Here is a 19188-nt window from a genome sequence, read left to right on the forward strand (position 1 = left end):
GAATATTAGTTTCATGGAATATTTTTCTCCAGCTTTTTACTTATAGTGTATTTATATCTTTATATATGAAATGGTTTCTTTTAGACCACAAATAATTGGGTTTTCCTTTTTCGTTCACTCTGATGATTTCTTTTAATTGACGTTTTTAAATCATTTTCATTTAATGTGCCTACTGATAGAGTTGAATTAAATTTACTATTTTGCTTGTTGCTTTTATTATTCCCATTTGTTCTTTGTTCTTTTTCTTCCCCCTTTGAATTAACTGAAGTTTTAGAAATGATTCCATTTTGTGTATGCAATTAGTTCATCAGTTATACTTTTTAAAAAACATCTCAGTTGGGCTTATAATATATGTCTCTAATTTACCTTGTCTGCCTTTGAACAGTATTATACAGTTTCACAAGTAGTCTAAGAGCCTTACAAGAGTGTGTTTCGAATGCCTCTCCCTGTGTTTGTACTATTGTTGTCATACATTTTACTTTGACATGCTATCAACCCCTTATCACAAAGAAACTTTTATATTTATTTTTACCATATCTACATTCTTTTGTGTAGATGTATGTTCTGTCTCGTATGAGATCCCTTCTGATTGAAGAGCTTCATGAACAATTTTTTTAGCCTGGGTCTTCTGGCAGTGAATTTTCTCGGCTTTTTTTCATCTGTGAAGTCTTTATTTTACCTTCATTTTCAAAGGATTTTTTTTCTCTGTATAGAATTTTGGGTTGACAGGATATGGGTTTTTTTCCCTTTCATCACTTTAACTATATCACTCCCTTGTCTTGTGGATTGCATTGTCTCTGATGAGAAGTCTCTTTTAATTGTTATGTTCCTTCCTCTCTCTATAATCTGTCTTTTATTTCTGGCTGCCTGCAAGGTGGTCTCTTTATCCTTGGTCTCAGCAGTTTGACTAAGATGTGTCCCAGTCTTTACAGGGTTTAAGTGTAATTTTTTCCTGGTGGTGGTGAGGAGTGAGTTGGTCCAGTCCTGCTGCTGTATCCTTGTGGGCTGCAGCGGGGGTGTGAGTTTAGGATCAGCCCATCGCTGTCAGCCTAACTCCAACAGAGGCCTTGGTCTTGAAGTTGCCCAGATTCAATTTGTGTTGCTAAGCGACACAAGTTAGAGAGCATCTTGAGACTTCCTGTCTGAATTTATCGCCAGGGTTAATTTTCAGATAACATGAGATAATTCAGAAGTGATATCACGGTAAAAATATGCTCTTTTTTTTTAATTAAAGGACGTTAGATTCAATGGAGAACAGCAAAAGGAAGAGGATCAGCCTGACGAGGCACCTGAGGAGGAAGCAGCCGCTTTACGTAAAGCTAGCGCTGCTTTCCGCAGGAGTGCGCTGGAGAGGAAGCAAATCAGTTTGGGAAGGAGTCAGCTGACCAAGAGATTAGAGCCAAGTTTGAACTGGAAGACCACTGTTGATGCCAAAGGGTATGTAGACACTTACGTGGCGGGTTTTCTGATACATCCTTGCTAACCACACAGTTGCCCAACTTTTCACATAACTCAGTTTCATCAGAGGAGACTACAGAGGAGATACTCACACCTTCCTCCATAATACGGGTGGGTTCCTTCCTGTCCTCTTCACGTTCCAGGCAGAAAGATTTGACAGCAGACAGCGTTTGTGTGCAGAGCACCACGGCGGGAGAGCCCAATTCACTTTCACATTGTGGTTGGTGAGTCAGGGCAAGTAACACGTGAAAAAGATGATAAAACGCATGGAGGAATCCCATGGGAAATGTGGACATTGTGGTAGGGACCTGATTAAGTAAGTGTTGGAAGAATTCCGCTTTAAATTATGTGATTAAGTGTACCATTGTGTGTAGTTAATTAGGGAAAACGTCATAGACATGGTATCTTGTATATTCACAGAACTTTAAGTAAATACTGTAAAAAAGGATAGAACCGCAAACATATGGATGGTCTGAGTAAAGTGGACACAGGTTTGATGAACGTCTGAAATATACAAGCCTAGTTCCATTTAGGACCTTCTGTAAATTGGTGCCAAAGCAAAGATTAAGGGCCAATGTTACCAACACGTAAGCAGTCAGAAACACCTAGACCACTTTTTAAAGTTTAGCAGATAGGTCAAAAGTTACAGCCTGTTTTTATTGCATGTCATCCCCTTATTGGGTTAAGAACTGGGTCCCTGCTGGTCACATGGGTCCCTCACCTGCAGGGATTCTGAGAACCACAGGTGATTGTATTTTGGGTGCAAACTCAGAGAGCTGGCAGAGGAGTCCTGTGGAAGGAGGAGACATGCTTGGTCCTCTGAGTCTCACTGATTTTGGGGTGTTTGACGTTTGTGGCCCTGTTTGAAAGAGTGAGTCTGAAAATGACAAATGTATGGGCTACTCTGTTAATGGGGAGGTGAATTATAAAATACTGCTTTTTGCACGTGCTTATTTTCTTCAATTGAGAATTCACTAAACAAGTATTAAATGCGAACCCAGTACATGCCAAGGTGTAGACTAAGCTTGAGAATATCCAGAAAATCAGGCACAGGACCTGCTGCATGTCAGGTGGGCAAGGTGGAATAACAGGCAACTGTGATCCAGGACAGACTGAAGGACCTTCCCAATGATGGCAGCCTATGAAGGCCTGTTTCTAGCACAAAGAAATACTGGACAAAGTGTTTCTCCGTTACATAAAATGCATGGCTGTGCCTGAAGGACAAAAGGGACCTCTCAGGTGTCAGATGAGGCTGGAGCTCATAGTCATTCTCTGTGTTAGGAAAACACGTCATTTGGATACATGAAAATGATGGAATATTTGTATACATTTCTATTTTAATTTCCTGTTAGTCAGCATAAAGTAACTAATAAAATTAATATCTCTTTAGGAGCAAAAGCTCACGAAGAGACACCCAAGAAGAAAAACGTGGAGGAAGACTTGAAAAGTCCAGACCATCTACTTCACCTGGAAAAGCACAGTTAATTCGGTGAGTTTCTGTTAACATGACCAGTTCTTTAAAGCCACCCCTATGCAACAGGCTAGTTAATGCTGGTTAATGGTCTTTTACTTTCACATTAAGGTCCTAAGATATCTATATTGACCATTCGTAGGAATGCTGTAAAAATGGTAATAGTGGATTTCTTTAAATATATTTACAGAATATCCTTTTAATGTGGAGTTACTTTAATACAGTGATCTACTGGTATTAGTTAACTCTTTGTAAATGAATATATTTAATGCAAAAAGCAGTTAACTAAGTGGTAGCAAAACTGGGCTCTTATCTGGTCTCTGGCCTCTGAATAATCATGTCATACAAAATTGTCCCCTTTCTGAGCCTTACTTTACTGGTCACTGATGGCTCTGCCAGTTCTAAAGTGATAAATGTTATTTCTCATTAAAACCGCCATTAATAGAAGGCCAACTAATAAGCTTCTTACCTGATGATAAAAGTGACATATCTGGGGAGAAGGCTCAGCCATTTCTGCTCTAAGGTGGTGGTGGGAAGAAATGGCAGAAATTTCACATTTTAAATTTGCACACTTGGAAAAAACAAACTTTAAGACACTCTACAACGTGTGTGCCATTTTGGGGAGTTAGACATAATAAACTGTTAATTTTTGGACAACTTTTTAAAACTTTTTATTTTGAAATAATTGTAGATTCACAGAAAGTTGTGGAGATAGTGCAGAGAGGTCCCATAGACCCTTCACCTAGCCTCTCCCAATGGTTAAATCCTACATCCTACATAGCTGTGGTACAAGATCAAAACCAGGAGATTAACACTGGTACAATGTATAGGTATAGTTCAATGTCATTTTACCCTGTGCAGGTTTGTGTGATGACCATGGCGACCAGGCTAGAGCACTGTTCACCCCGCACAGACGTCCCCCGGCCGCCCCATTACAGCCACGTCCCCCATCATTCCCACTTCCTAGCAACCATTCATCTGTTTGCTATTTTCATAATTTTGTCATTGTGGACCGCCATATAAATAGATTCATACATTTTTTTATATTGACTTTTTTTCAACACCGTAATACCCTTGAGATCCACCTAGGTTGTTGCATGTATTAATAGTTTGTCCCTTTTAATTGCTGGGTGGCATTCCATTGTATGGATATACCATGCAATGGTAGTTTTTTAAATTATTCACGTATTAAGGCACCTTTTAGTTGTTTGCGGTTTTTGGTTATTAAAAATAAAGCTGCTATGAACAATCACGCACAGGTTTTTGTATTGATGTAAGTTTTCATTCCTCTAGGATAAATGCCCAGTTGCTGACATAGATAGTAATTGTGTTTAGCTCTTTTTTTTTTTTTGCGGTACGCGGGCTTCTCACTGCTGTGGCCTCTCCCGTTGCGGAGCACAGGCTCCGGATGCGCAGGCTCAGCGGCCATGGCTCACGGGCCCAGCCGCTCCGCGGCATGTGGGATCTTCCCGGACCGGGGAACGAACCCGCGTCCCCTGCATCGGCAGGCGGACTCTCGACCACTGCGCCACCAGGGAAGCCCTGTGTTTAGCTTTTTTAAGAGACTGCCTACCTTTTCCAGACTGGCTGCACCATTTTATGTTCCCACCAGTGACGTATGAGAGACTCAGTTTCCCCTCATCCTCGCCAGCATTTGGTATTGTTGTGCGTTGTATTTCAGCTGTTCTGAAAGCTGTGTAGTGATAGCTCATTGTGGCCTTAGCATTTCCCTAATGGCTCATGATGTTAACATCTTGTCATGAGCTTATTGCCATCCCTTTATGCTCATCAGTGAAATGTCTCTTTATGTCTTTTGCTCATTTTCTAGTTGAATCATTTGTTTTTTAAATGTTGAGTTTTGAGAGTTCTTTATCTATCCAGGATATCCTTGGTTATATATGTAGTTTGCAAATATTTTCTCCCTTTCTGTAACTTGTCTTTTCATCCTCTTAATAGGGCCTCTCAGAGAACAGTCTTTAATTTTGATGAAGTCTGATTTATCAATTTTTTCTTTTATGGATTGTGCCTTTGATGTCACAAAGCCCTTGGTCCTGAAGATTATCTCCAATGTTTTCTTCCTAAAAGTTTAATAATTCTACATTTTATATTAAAGACTGGGATCCATTGTGAGTTAATTTTATATAAAGTATGAGACCTAGGCCAAGATCCATTGACCTAGGTCATTTCTCCGGCACCATTTGATGAAAAGGCTATCTTTCCACCTTTGACTTGCTTTTTCACCTTAATCAAAAATCAGGTGGGTGTACTCGTGTGGGGCTATTGCTGGGTCTTTATTCTGTGCAGCTGACTTTTATGTCCAGCCCTTTGCCAGCACCATACATTCTTGATTACTGTAGCTCTGTAGTAAATAAATCTTGAAATGTGGTAAAGTGATTCCTCTCACTTTATTATTTTTCTTCCCCAAATCGTTTTGACCTATTCTAGCTTTTTTCCTTTCCACACAAATTTTAGAATGACCTTGCTGTATCTACCAGAAAAAACTTACTGAAGATTTTGATAGAAATTGCATTAAAACTCTGTATCAGTTTTGAGAAAATTGATATCTTTACTCTGTAGACTCTGCCAATCCATGAACACTGTATGTCTATGTATTTAAGCCTTTGATTTCTTTCACCAGCAGTTTGTAATAGTTTTCAGCATATAAGTCCTGTACCTGTTTCGTTAGATTTACATCTAGAAGTAGAAACGCCAGTACTATGTTGACTATCAGTGATCACAGTCCTCGCTTTTTCTCACTCTTAGGAGGAAAGCATTCATTCTTTCACCAGAAAGCACGATGATAGTTTTTGTACAGATGTTCTTGATCAGGTTGAGGAAGTTCCCCTCTATTCTTGGTTTTCTGAGAGTTTTAATCACCACTGGGTGTTGAACTTTGTCATGTTTTTTCTACATCAGTTGGTATGTGGTCATGTCATTTTTCTCCTTTAGGCTGTTACTGTGGTGGATTACAACGGCTGATTTTTGAATACCGAATCAGCCTTGCATTCCTGGAATAAACCCCGCCTGGTCATGGTGGGCTCATTCTTTTTACAGATAGCTGAATTATGTGTGTTTAAAAGTACGTTAAGAATATTTGCATCTACACTCATGAGGGATATTCGATAACAGTTTTGTTTTCCTTTGCACTTTGGTTTTGATATCAGGCTTCATAAAATGAGTTCCCTTCCCTTGTATTTTCTAGAAGAGATTGTACAAAATTGGTGTTAGTACTTCTGTGCCTGTTAAAATTCTCCAGTGAAATCATCTGGAACTGGAGACTTTTGCTATGAGTTTTAAAATTATGAATTAATTCCATTAATAGTCGTAGTGCTGTTCAAATTATGTGCTTCCTATTGGTTAAGTTACGGTAGTTTGTACCTTTAAAGGAGTTGGTCCGTTTTATCCAAATTGTCAAATTAATGTTCAGTTGTTCATAGTTTTCTCTTATTATCCTTTTGTTGTCAGCAGGACCTGTAGTGATATGCTACGTTTCGTTCATTTCTGGTGCTGGAAATCTGTGTCTTCTCTTTTTTTGTCAGCCTTGCTAGAGCTTTGTCAGTTTTATTGATCTTTTCAACAAGCAGTTTTTTGTTTTTATAGATTTTTCAAGTTAGTTTTCTGTTTTCAATTTTATTGATTTCTTCTCTATTATTTCCTTTTCTCTGTTTTCTTTGGGTTTGTTTTGCTCTTCTTTCTCCAGTTTCTTTAGATGTGAGTTTACATGACTGAATCGAGTCTTCTCTTTTCTTATGTAGGCCTTTAGTGCCACGTAGTTCTCTTTCTGCATTGCTTTAAAGCTATGTACAAACAAACTGATATATCTTTGTGTGTGTATGTATGTGTGTGGCTTTTTTCAGTTTTACTGAGATATAATTGACATACAGCTCTGTATAAGCTTATGGTGCACCCTATGACTTGACATGCATGTATTGTGAAATGACTGCAAGAGGCTCAGTTAATTTACATCCCCTTATGTAGTTGCAGATAACTCTGTTTCTTGTGATGAGGACCCTCAGACTTACTCTCTAAGCGACTTTCAGATACACCACACAGCAGTGTTAGCGTAGTCATCTCATTGTACACCACATCCCCAGCACTTATTTATCAGATACCTGTGTGTAGCATTTGACCACCTTCCCCCAATTTCACTCCCTCCACCTCTGGTAATCACAAGTCTGATTTCTATGAGTTTGGTTATTGTTTTGTTTTTGTTTTTTATTTTTAGATTCCACGTATAAATGAAATCATACAGTATTTGTCTTTCTCTGACTGATTTCACTTAGCATAATACCCTCCAGGTCCACCCAGGTTGTCACCAATGGCAGGATTTCCTTCCATTTTTATGAGTAATATTCCACTGTGTGTATGTATCACGTCTTCTTAATCCATTCATCTGTCCATGGACACTTAGGTTGCTTCCATGTCTTGGCTATTGTGAATAATGCTGCAGAGAACATTGGGGTTCACTTCATTTTTAGGTAGACCCGATCTGTCAGATTTTCCTCTGTAACCAACGCAGGTTTCCTGACATCTTTGGGACAAGAGGATACATAAAACTGAAACTCAGCTCCAGGCACTTCAGTTCAGGATTTCCCCCCACTGTGGCCCAGAGAGCACAGTTGCACCATTCTGCACTTTTGAAAGTACAAAAATTGGAGCTCTCTGTGCTGAAAAACCTTTGAGAAATTAAGGGAATGGTAGAACCTTAAAAATAATGAAACTTGACAATTACCCATCCTCCTACTATGCTTCCGAATGGAAAAGACTAGGAAAGAGTTTTATGGAAGAGAGCACCTGGGGGGATGGAGAGAGAAAAGGAGGGAGGGAAAGAAAGAAGATAAGGATGAATTCATTATGTTCCCAAGGGCTTGAGTGAACTAGCCTGTGTCTGTGACCTTGGTGTTAAGTTAGAAGCCTCTAGAGCAGTGAGGAATAAAGTGAACTCTCTTTGGTAAGGGAATAAATGCCTTCCCTTTGGGGCCGTGGCAGCACTGCCCAACTGAGCTTTCTGCGGTAATAGAAATGGTTTATTTATGAGCTGTCCTGTACAGTAGCCACTAGCTACCTGTGATTATTGAGCACTTGCAATGTGGCCAGTGTGACTGGAGAACTGAGTTTTTAATTGCATTCAATTTTAAGTAAGTAAATAAAAGAAAGGTAAATATAAATAACCACATGTTAAGTTATTTAACTGCTGTGACAAGTTGCAGTCTTCCGTCATTTACCTAATACCCTTGCCATTCCTTGTTATGTTCTTTATTATTATTGAACCCATAGCAATAATACTGAAATGCATCTGCTCCAGAGACGTGTTTACTCACCTCCTCATATAGATATTAACAAAGATCTTCCAGAACTCAGAAGGTGTTGGTACCTTATCCGTTGCTTATGTACACGTTGCTGAAATAGTAACATTATAACCATGTCCATACTGTAGCATAAACATGCTTATTGTATGTTGTTGTTGTTGTTCTTAGTAAGAGTGCTGAAAAGATTGAGGAGATTATTAGTGAGAGCTCCTCAGAGAGTGAGGAAGATGAAGAACCACCTGACCATCTTCAGGAAGCAAACACAGATTTGCCATCAGAATACTGGCAAATTCAGAAGCTGGTGAAATATTTGAAGGTGAGAGAGAAGCTTTTTGTACTATGTTTGCAATGTTTATTTAAAATGTTTTCCTGAAAATGTATGTTCTGCTTCCAAGTTGACTATATATTTATTTCAAGTAAGCGTAGTAGGTATCCCTGTTAATACTTCAGTGTGCACAGGGGAAGGGCCTATTCCCCTGAGGACAGTGAAGTTCGTCCTCATGGAGCAGCTGGGCTGTCAGGTACCAGCCCTCTCCCCTAGCTGGGGAGCGAGCGGGCAGCGGGCCGTGGCAGCCGTCAGAGATTGTGACTTGCCACCATTTTACGATCTGCTGTATGATGCGGTGGAAGGGGCAAGGAGTCTTGAAGTTGGACTTAGACTAAATTCTAGGTTGTGTCACTTAACTAGCAATGTGACTGTTGAAAAGTTATGGTTTTGAGCCTTAATTTTCCCAGCCCATGGAGTGAAATTAGTAATACCCACCACAGGATTATTTTAAGGACTGAGAAAACACATTTGAAGCATGCGGTGTGGTGTGTGATACATTGTAGGTGCGTAAAATATGTATTGGTCCATTTCCATTACTCTCAAGTAATATCTCATGTGTGAAAACATTTTATAATAATATTGGCCCATATAACAGTGTATCAATATTTAAGTCCTTGAATGTGGGGTGGGGCAAGGAAAATGATTTACCCAAAGCCCAGATTAATATTCATTTCTGATATTGGATAGTGGATTATTGATAAATGGCGAGGCCAGGCCTCAAGCGATAGCCCAGGAGTACTTGTGAAAACAACATTTTGACTTTACCTCATCTTGTCCTCCTGCATTTGCTAAGCTTTGCATAGTTCAAGATATTTATGTGACTCCTAAATTGCTAAAGGGTACTTTTCCTGTGCCTCTGAGGTCATCCCAAGCTGATAGGTGAACTAGCCTATATGCACATTTTGGTGAATTCAGCAAAGGCCCTCTGCGTGGACAGTCTGGTAGGTATAAGTAAGCCAAAAAAGTTTTTCCTAAGAGAAAAACATGCCCGCTTGCCTGTTGGACACAGTCTCAGCGGCAATTCTCAGCACTTCTCAGAAAAAGTTTTTTATGTTTTCCTGAATCCTGAATCTCAAGAAAAATTAGTCAAGAAATTGGGAAAATGGGAAGTTAGAATTAAAATTTGACAATTAAAATTTAATAATCTTCCTGAAGACATTACTGGTTCAGAGGAATCTACTGACGTCATGGAGAGCAACACCTGTTAATTATCTTGGTAATCATTCCCCAGTGTACGTGGCTATCAAATCAGCACATTGTACACATCAGATACAATTATATTTGCCAGTTATCCCTCAATAAAGTTTTAAAAAAAAGAAAATTCTGGCAGCAGAATCAAAGGTGAAGGTAGACATTTCCAGGCATCAGGACGGGAACCAGTAAGAGTAAAGTGGTCACAGCCCAGGCAGTCAGCCTCGCTTGTAGCTGTTGCCATGCTCTAAATAATGTGTATGTGCAAGTCATTCTTGCAAAAATAAATGATCTGCTAACATGCATCATATACTTTATACAAGTCCTATGAATGATGTTCTAAGAAATAACAAATTTGTAAAGCAAAGTAAGTCGTTAAATTTGAAATTTTGATGTGTGATTCTCTGTAGCCTTGGTGAGCTTGCTAGGAGATCTGAATGGTATGTCATTTGGATGCACCCGGGTGTTGTTTTGTGTTTGAATATTCACTATAATGTATATATTATGTATTACAATTCGTTCTTTCCAAGTAATTTAACATAAGAAATGCAAAGAGAGGAAGATGTGAATGTGGGTTGTACAACACTGCATCATGAAACCAGAAAGTGATCTAAAATCTTAATTAGCAAAAACAACATAGACCTCAATGGCCCAACCAGAATCAGGGCAGGCAGATAAAATATTTTCATCATTAAAAAAGGAAATGAGCATATATGATGCAAACTCTAACGCCTAACTTGGCTATGCTTTTGGAAGCCTGTCAACAATTTGACCAATGTCAATGTAAAATGAAAGAAAAAATTTTTAACATCTGGCATATTTGTCCTGAAACAAAAATCAAGACTGTTGGATAGGACAATTAATGCTTTGTGTATTTTAAAATTGTATTTTAAGAATATCTTATAAATGATAAATATTTTAATGTCTTTCAATTTTTAAAATGGCTTTTATTTAGCATTTATTTTGTGTTAATGTTCTCCTAATGTTTTCTGTTACCAGATAACAGGTGGAGATCATTTTTAAATGTTATTGCAATATATAGGGGTTTTTTTTACAGAAAACCTCTGAAATTTTTAGCATCTCTATCATAAATAAATGGTTCATTGTTTATTATGGAAATAATTTACTATTATGGTCATCATTATTATTTAGTAACATGTAAATAAAATTTAGGAACAAATATGAAATAACATGATTTCAGGAATTCCTGAGAATTTCTGGGAATTCCAATTTCTCATTCCGGAATCTGGAAGATTCATATCTGCCAGAATTTGGAAACACTCGTGTGGAGCATAGGCTGGCGTTCCATCCCCGTGATCCTGCCACTGCCTTGGCAGGAGTCTTTGCGCACAAACCACCCAGTCAGCGCAGCGGCCAGCCCAGCACACACGGCAGCAAAGTCCAGACTCAGGAGACCCACCTGACCTTTTCCGAGCCACAGGGCTGCCCATAGCCTCTACTCAGGAAGAGCATGTCCTCTGGGGAAAACCTGGCAGCAGAGAGCTCTGTCATCCAGCACTTGAGCCAGACAGGCGCTGGGGCTCAGACATGGCCTTTGGAAGAAGGTTTGGAAGAGCCTGGTGTTGACACAAAGAATTTTGGTCTATTAACTTTATTTCATTAGTAAAAGGAAATAAAGACCCAAAGGGGGCCGAAGCATCGGCCAGGCCAGGAGGCAGAATAACGGAGAGTTAGAGGCGTGACCTTCAGTGTCAGAAAGACGTCAGCTGAGTCGGGTTTCTGCCACCCACTGGCTCAGCGGCCCTGGGGTGCTGGCGGACCTCTGTGAGCTTGGGTTTCCTCATTGGTCAAGACGGCAAAATAAAAGAGCCCGCATTTTAGGATTATTATGAATATTAAATGAAACCTGACACACATAAGTGCTTTAGCACCAGGGGCTCAGCACCTGTTGGCAATGGTAATTGTTTCTGTTGCATGTTGTTACTATAGACAGTGTAAGGTGGGGAATCTTTACCACCCACACAGGTGGTCCTCAGCTTTTGCTCTAAGATTCTAGTAGCCAGTGAAAGGCAGAAAGACTGCGTTAATACAGTGAAGGGACTCTTTCCACCATAAGGTCAAAACAGCCCACTTGCCAGTGAGTGTAACTGATCCTGGTGCTAAGAGCAGAAAGAATTTCCTCCCCGAGGACTTAATGGGGCAGACAGTGGGTAGGTGGTGCGCAGCTTTCTCCACAATACCCTCTCCGTGAACACGGCTAAGAGTGTCTCGTGGTAGTCTCCTTATTGAATCACGGTCTTGCGTTTTTCAACTATTTAGGATAAATCCATGTAATGGTGGGTCAAAAAGGGATGCACTGTTGCTGTCCCAGAACAGCTGAGGAAAGCATGTATTGATGAGGTGCTACTCAAGCTTGCACAAGTTACCCATCAGTAAATCTTGTGCAAATGTGATACTTTTGGCCAGACAGTAAATTGCTTGGAATTATTACAGTTCCCACAGGTAAATATTCTTAACATAGCCAATAAAAGAAAAAGTATATCTACAAATGATTTCAGGATTTTCAACACAGATAAATGTTTTTCTGTGGAGACACAAAAGGACTTGAAAAGTCTATGAAATGCAAAATTGAATGTCTCTAGATAATCTCAAAATAATACACCTGACATTGTAATTTACAAAAGTATGCCTTAAACGTAGATTTCAACCATCAGAGAAATGTTCACGTTGACCTGACTCTCCACTTACCATTTTCCAAGTGCGGCAATGTCTGTGATTGTTGAAAATTTTTGATGCGTTCATTAATACCCAAACAAGTCGATGAATGACACAGCTCAGTATTTATCCAGAGCTATGAGCTCAGGTCTTGGCATAGCATAAAGGGGCTTAGTCTTCAAGTATTTGGCTTTGACGTACGTTCATTTCAACTTGCAAGTTTTGCATCTGTATATATGCTTTTAATCTGGAGTTTTAGAACACAATTTAATTTTTAAGCTAATGGATACTCTGCATTTTTACTCACCAGCCTTCCAACCTCTTGTTTCCCCACACAGCCGATGCCTCTGTACCCTAATTCTGAATGAAGTAATAAACTCCTTATTCCGCTGCCCTCTGCGCTTACCTTGTGCTACTTATCACAGTACAGCTTGTCTGTCTTATCAGCTACTCCTTGAGTGGAGAGACCGTACTAAACTCATTTCTGTGTCTTGCAGGGTGTCTTGCTAGGAAACACAGGACTGTCCATCCTCTGCTCAGGAGGGACGGTGACAGAACAAGGCTCCCGAGGGGCCAGGCTGTCCTTCACTCTCAGGTCCTTCAGAATGGCTTTTCCTCCCCCTGAGCCTGAGTCGCTCTGTTCCCTCTGCTGTTGATGTCTTTCCCCACCTTCTCTTCCTCCCCTTTCCCCTCCTTCTCTTTGTAGACATACTGTTTCCTTGCTGCACTTGCCCGCTTTATGTGGATATTATTTTCTCCCCTGTCCATGGTTGCTTCAAAATCTTGCAATGAAAATATTTTGCTTTGTATCCATCCCAGCGACTGGGCGAGACAGTTGTTAAGGCGCGCACCCCACACTAATACTGTGAGTCTCTCTAAAGGTACGGTAAGCTCCGCTCACTTCTAAATCACAAAAGTATGGGAGCCCCGTTGTGAAACGGGGGGAGAGCTGGAGGGTTTCCGTTGTTTGGAAAATGCTGGATTTCTTCACCACAGGCTTTCTAATATTATTGTTAATCACACAGGTACTCTGTAGTAACACGAGATAAAATGTTGAAAGGTCATAATTAAAAGTAGATCTGCATTTCATGCACCTTAGTGTTAAGTATCCTTAAACTGAAGAATGAATTTCTGGACCCATAGTTGAAAGCCTGCTGGAATCCATTTCTGTGTGGTTTGAAGGTAGATTGTGTATGGAACTTAATACTATAGGATCAGGAAATCCAAGAGAAAATTGAGGTGATTAGAAAATGGTCGGTGAGCTCTCTGGCAGTTCGAAGGGATCTCAGAGGCTGGGTCTAGAATCATGCTTTATCTCCCCCTAGGCATTTCTTAGGGCTGTTACTTGAGGATAAGCTGTCTGCACCGTCGGCTCCAGGCTCAGCCGGGATAATGTTAGCAAGCGGGTTTGGGAGACGTCTGCCCCTACTCAGAAGCGCTTCGTTCGGCTGGGCTCATTCCTGAGTACTTGCTGCAGTAATGGAGGAATCCAGGGTTCATCCCTGGGGCCACTTCCCCAGGTGTACCACCTCCTCACCTGGGGTAGCAGGAAGATGAAAGCATTCATTTAGAGAGCTGAGTTCAGCAGCAGGCGGTTTGCAAAATGAATCCCAGTGAGAAGACCAGAAGCCAGTGACGTGTTGCCCTGATAGAGTGTGTTGGGGACTTGGAATAGGGCAGTGTCCTTGGGGTCTGGTTTGGGGCAGCTTAAGTTTGAAGACAGTGAAATGTCCAAATAGAAAGGCCTGTACAATAGCTGGAAATAAAGGATTGAAGCTCCAATTATTCATTAGAAATGGGGCTACCATTTGGGGACCCAGAGGAATGAAAGGCTTAGGAAGGAGTGTGGAGCAGGTGGGCATGTTTGTGTTTTTTTTTTAATTCATGATTGAATGTGACCTCTTAAAAGCTAATCAGAAAGTAGCTGTCTCTCACTTGAGTTAGCACATACAACTAAGGCAGTGTTTATGGATCAAAATATTTTTGTTAAATGGGCAGTCTTTCTTTAAATATTAGTTTGCCATCTTATAAGTAGATTGCTTCATTTGCCTTTTTTTTTTAATCTTAAAGAAAGTAACATCTTATTTGGTAATTTTATGCAACCAGTTAATGGATTAAAAAGATTAATTAAAGGAAGATAAATAGTTAGGAAAGTTTGAAGCAAAAAGAGAAAAACGTTTACTTTTAAAGTAATTTTCCCTCCAGCTGAATGTTCCTACACGCTAACGCTGGGAAGGCCAGGTATGAAGACTGGGGAAAGATGGGCTTTTTAATGTAAATTCAGAAATGTGGTATCAGCCTGGAGTATGATATTGGGGCAAACTTTGTTTTCAAGCTCTAGACGGGTGATGATGTTATCTGAACACAGGTCAGTCAGTGGAGAGTGGCCAGTGTGGACTGCTGAGTGACAGCTTATGATCGCGGTGGCAGGGGCATCACATGTTTATCTTCTCCCCCCATCCACCGTGCGTCGGTGAGGGGCAGTGCCTCACTGGTTTACACTGTGTGATCCAGCCTGTGTTGATTTCACCTTTCTCGTGAGCCAGGGACCTTTGCTAGTACTACCGTTACGTATCCACAGACTCAGAGAAGGGAAGGTGTTTGGTGGTGCCCCCCGCTCAGCAGTGACAGGGCTCTACTGCAGAGTGACATCTAGCAGACAGTCATATCAGGGATCCCTGGAGGCTTCTGAAGAGACTTTCCAGGCTTGCTTCCTGGAATGTTTTGGATTTCCTCTCTGGAGGGGCAGTCTTGGCAAAGACATTTTCAGACTTGAAAACCTTTGTTCAAGACTGCTTTTGTGGGGCTCGGTTCCTTCATGTTCTCCCACGAACTGATTAAAACACACACGCACACACGCACACACACACGCACACGCGCGCACCACCTCAGTTGGTTAAGGGGTTCTTCTAAGTGGTAATTGGGAGTTATATGGTTTTTCTTCAGAGGAATTTGATGTACTTTGCAATCAACTACAGTTAATTAATTGCTTTCCCATTACGTGGGTTTGGGGTATGGAGTGGCAGGTCGTGTGATCCCTGTTTCGTTGATGGAAAAGCTGAGAAACACTTCGCTCCAGGCCACACAGAAGGTGGCTGTGAGCCGGGAAGGCATCCAGGGGCCTCTGCTTATTGCTCGTTGCCTGGTTAGTCTGTCCCTCTGTCCAAAAATTCAGGGCCCAGGGGGCCTGAAGGCCTCACTGTTGAACATTCCTGTTTTCTCTCCTGTTTGAGTCAGAGGCTAGTTGCACACGGAGCACAATTCTTCACCGAGGAATTCCGCGTTTGGGAGGCAGTAGCAGAGGGCACTAGGTGTTTACTTAAAGAGATGGAGAAAAATGTGGTAGTGCAGTGTTATTATTGTTAAGAAGAATCTTTCAGAAATGGAAAACAATGGTTACTGCTTGTGCAGCCAGAGGAACTCCAGTAGTTAAAAAGAAAAATTAGAACCACTTTCCTGAGAAACAGGCTTTAAGTTAATACATATGTTGTTACACTGATGTAGTTAATTTTAAAAATAGTCTCTAAGACAAAAAGAGTAGGAGGAATTTTGTACTGAAAACAAATTACCTGTTACTAATCAGAAGATATTTAAATTCCATCTTCTAGTGAAATTTCTACTCAGTAGAGTCTGCACTTACATTTTCTTAAATAAGAATTTTACTTATTCAGATGTGTGTGACTTGTATGTTTATAATGCCCACTAAGAAAGGATTAGTACTCTTTTATTTTTGTTACAGAGGAGATGGTGGGAGTGATGGAGGGCTTCATCTCCAAAGGGGAATCCATGCTCTACAAATACAACAGTAACTTGTTTTCGGTTCCGAGCTTTAAATTCGCTTTGCCTCTTGGCTATCATAAATAAAGAGAAGTAGAGAAAAAGCAAAGATAATTAGATGATTATGATAAATACACCATCGGATCGTAACAGTGTATACCTCCCCTAGCCAGCATTATCCGACCACGTCAACTTAACTACTGAAAAATGACAATGTGAAAAATCTCTGGGAAGGGCTGTTAAGCTTTAACTCCATTCACTTCTTCATGGACACATACTATTAACTAGTCCAGCTAGAGCATAATTAGAGCCTTCTCACTGCTGTCTAGCTACTCATTAAGATTTCTGACGATATAGAATGTTGATATCTAAGGCAATTTAATGTAATGATATGAAAATGTAATAGATCTTTCCAGGGAACTTGTTGCCTGATGTATGTGCAACAAAAATAGTTTTTATTCCTTGAAGCATGCTTTTCCCCTAAATTTATTTGAGAGGCTAAATAGAGAAAAGAAGCTTTGCCTAGTTCCCAATTTATATAATGCACTAGAGGCTGCTTTACTTTTTGTTTTAAAAACACATATTCAAGTCCTGTTACAGAAGTTTGCATGCTGAAGAATTTCTAAGTATAAGGGTCGAGGAGTAAGGGGTACCAGATTTGGTATAAATGATGTTTCATTTTATATATGTCTATAAATCTTTTGTCCCTGTTTGGTCCGCTGGCCTTTGAGATTCCTTCTGACAAGGGCTATGGATCCTAACCCAGCTCTTGGTCTGGCTGGCTGCGGCCTCCTGATGCTTCTGTGACACACAGAGCGTAGCGGAAGCTTGTGTTCCTCCCCTGGTCCATCCTTTACTCTCTTCTGTATTTAAAATATTAAAGAATTATAACATAATGCGTTAACATATGTTCTTTGTAATTATTCAAGCCCTGCAAAGGAATAAAAGTGAAAGCCCCCTTCCACATGTTTGTTTGTACACATACACATATGTGATTTTTATACATCAAATGAAGTCAGACTGTGATTCTACATTGTGCCTTTTGTATTTAGTGCTATGTCTTGGTGATCTTTCATATCAGCCTTTACTCCTTTTAATTGCTCCATAGTATTTCATTATACATAAGTCAGTAATTTATTTAACAGTTCCCTTATTGATAAGTTTCTAGGTTGTCTCCCCAAATCACGTAATTACAAAAATCCTGCAGCAAGTATTTTTACATACGCTTTGGATATGTACACTAGTTCCATAGGATGAATTCTTTGAAATGGAATTGCTTGGGTCCAAGAGTATATGCACATTTCGAATGTTCGGGCGGTTGTTCAATGGGTATAAAAGTTCAGTCATGCAAGATGAATGAGCTCTAGATCTGCCGTACAACACAGTACCTATAGTTGATAATGCTGTTTGTGCACTTACAAAATTTAAGAGGGCAGGTCTCACGTTGTGTTATTAACAGACAAAAAAGGGGGAGGTATAAAGAAACTTTGGGAGGTGAGGGGTATGTTTATTGCCTTGATTGTGGTCATGGTTTCACAGGCATGTGCATATGTTCACACTCATCAAATTGTATACATCAAATGTGTGCAGTATTTTTGTATATCAATTATACCTCAGTAGAGTTGTGTTAAAAAATGAATATATATACAGTAAAGTCTAAGTAGTGCATTAATTTTTTTTTTTTTTTTAATTTCAGAGGGAAATAGTGAAAAGTGATCGACCAAGCTTGGTTTATGTAAAAAAATTTTTGATACTCCCTACAGAAAGCAAGCATCAGTTTACACTCTATCAGTAACATACCAAAGGTTTTAACCTCCGATACAGAGTGAAATCAGCCCAGCTCTTAAAAACAAAACAAAGACCCTGGTGCCCAGGTACCATTCACGGAAGATTGAATTGAATTGGTTTGGAATGGGGTCTGGGCACTGATGGTCTTTAAAATCTCCCCAGGGTATTAAAGTTGCTCACCTAGGATTGAGATTAACCGTTGTAAATTCTAATCTGCAGGGGGGTTTTTTGTTTGTTTAATAGGGGGAAAATGTATCTTATGTGAATTTACCCATTCCTCATTGCTAGTGAGGTTCATAAAGTTTTTCATACATCAAGTAGCCATTGTATTGTATACCTTGCCTATTTTCCTATGTGGTTGTCTTTTGATTCTTGATGCAAATTAATCCTTTGTTTTTTATGTGCAAATAATTCCTCTCCGCTTGTCACATGTCAAAGCCAGATGACTGGCCCCCCCATTCTTTCCTCCAGTGATTGGAGATGCTACTTTTATCAAATATTGTCATTTCACTTTTAAGAGCTTGTTTCCAGATCTTTCTGTGTTACATTGATTTATTTGGACGTTCCCATGCTGTTTAATTACTATGGCTTTGGTATATTTTAATACTTGATTGGCCAGAGAGTTTTCTTAAAATATTTTAAATTAATTTTTGCATATTTTCCGTTCTAGATCCTCTTGAGAATCAAATTTAAAAAAAATCTAAAAAATGCTGTTGGGATTTTGGTTGGCTTACATGAATTTGTAAATTGCAATTTTAAGAACCCTGAATTATCCTATTCAGGAACATGGTATGACCATTCATTTATTTAATCTTTTGTATACTTCAGCAAAGCTTACTAGCTTTTCCCCCATATATTTACAACACATTTCTTGTGAGATTCACTCATAGATATTTTTACTATTATTATTTTGCCAATACTGGGATGGGAACTTTTATCAAATTACATATTTTGATTTGTTATTCTTAGTGTATGGAGAGTTACTCATTTTTGAATATCCAGTTACCCTCGTATCCAGTCACTTTACTGAGATATTTTTATTAATTATCATAATTATTCAGTTCATTCTTCTGAATCTTTTTAGAAAGACTATTATATTTCCTACAAATTTTTCATCATTGCAGTAACATTCCAGTAGATCATCAATTTCTGTAAATGTTCCATGGTGGTTTAAAAAGAATGTGTAGGGA

General features: G+C 39.7%; 1 protein-coding gene across 1 annotated transcript in view; it reads left to right on the forward strand.

The window, feature by feature from the left end:
- ODAD2 (outer dynein arm docking complex subunit 2) overlaps positions 1-19188 on the forward strand; it is a 177140-nt gene that overhangs the window by 22527 nt on the left and 135425 nt on the right. Inside the window, exons 7-9 of the mRNA XM_007470911.1 lie at positions 1235-1437; positions 2852-2947; positions 8407-8554. Coding sequence (XP_007470973.1) covers positions 1235-1437; positions 2852-2947; positions 8407-8554 — 447 coding nt within the window. The remainder of the gene's footprint in view (positions 1-1234; positions 1438-2851; positions 2948-8406; positions 8555-19188) is intronic.

The sequence above is a fragment of the Lipotes vexillifer genome, unplaced genomic scaffold (assembly GCF_000442215.2).
Source record: "Lipotes vexillifer unplaced genomic scaffold, Lipotes_vexillifer_v1.1 scaffold439, whole genome shotgun sequence".
NCBI lineage: Eukaryota > Metazoa > Chordata > Mammalia > Artiodactyla > Lipotidae > Lipotes > Lipotes vexillifer.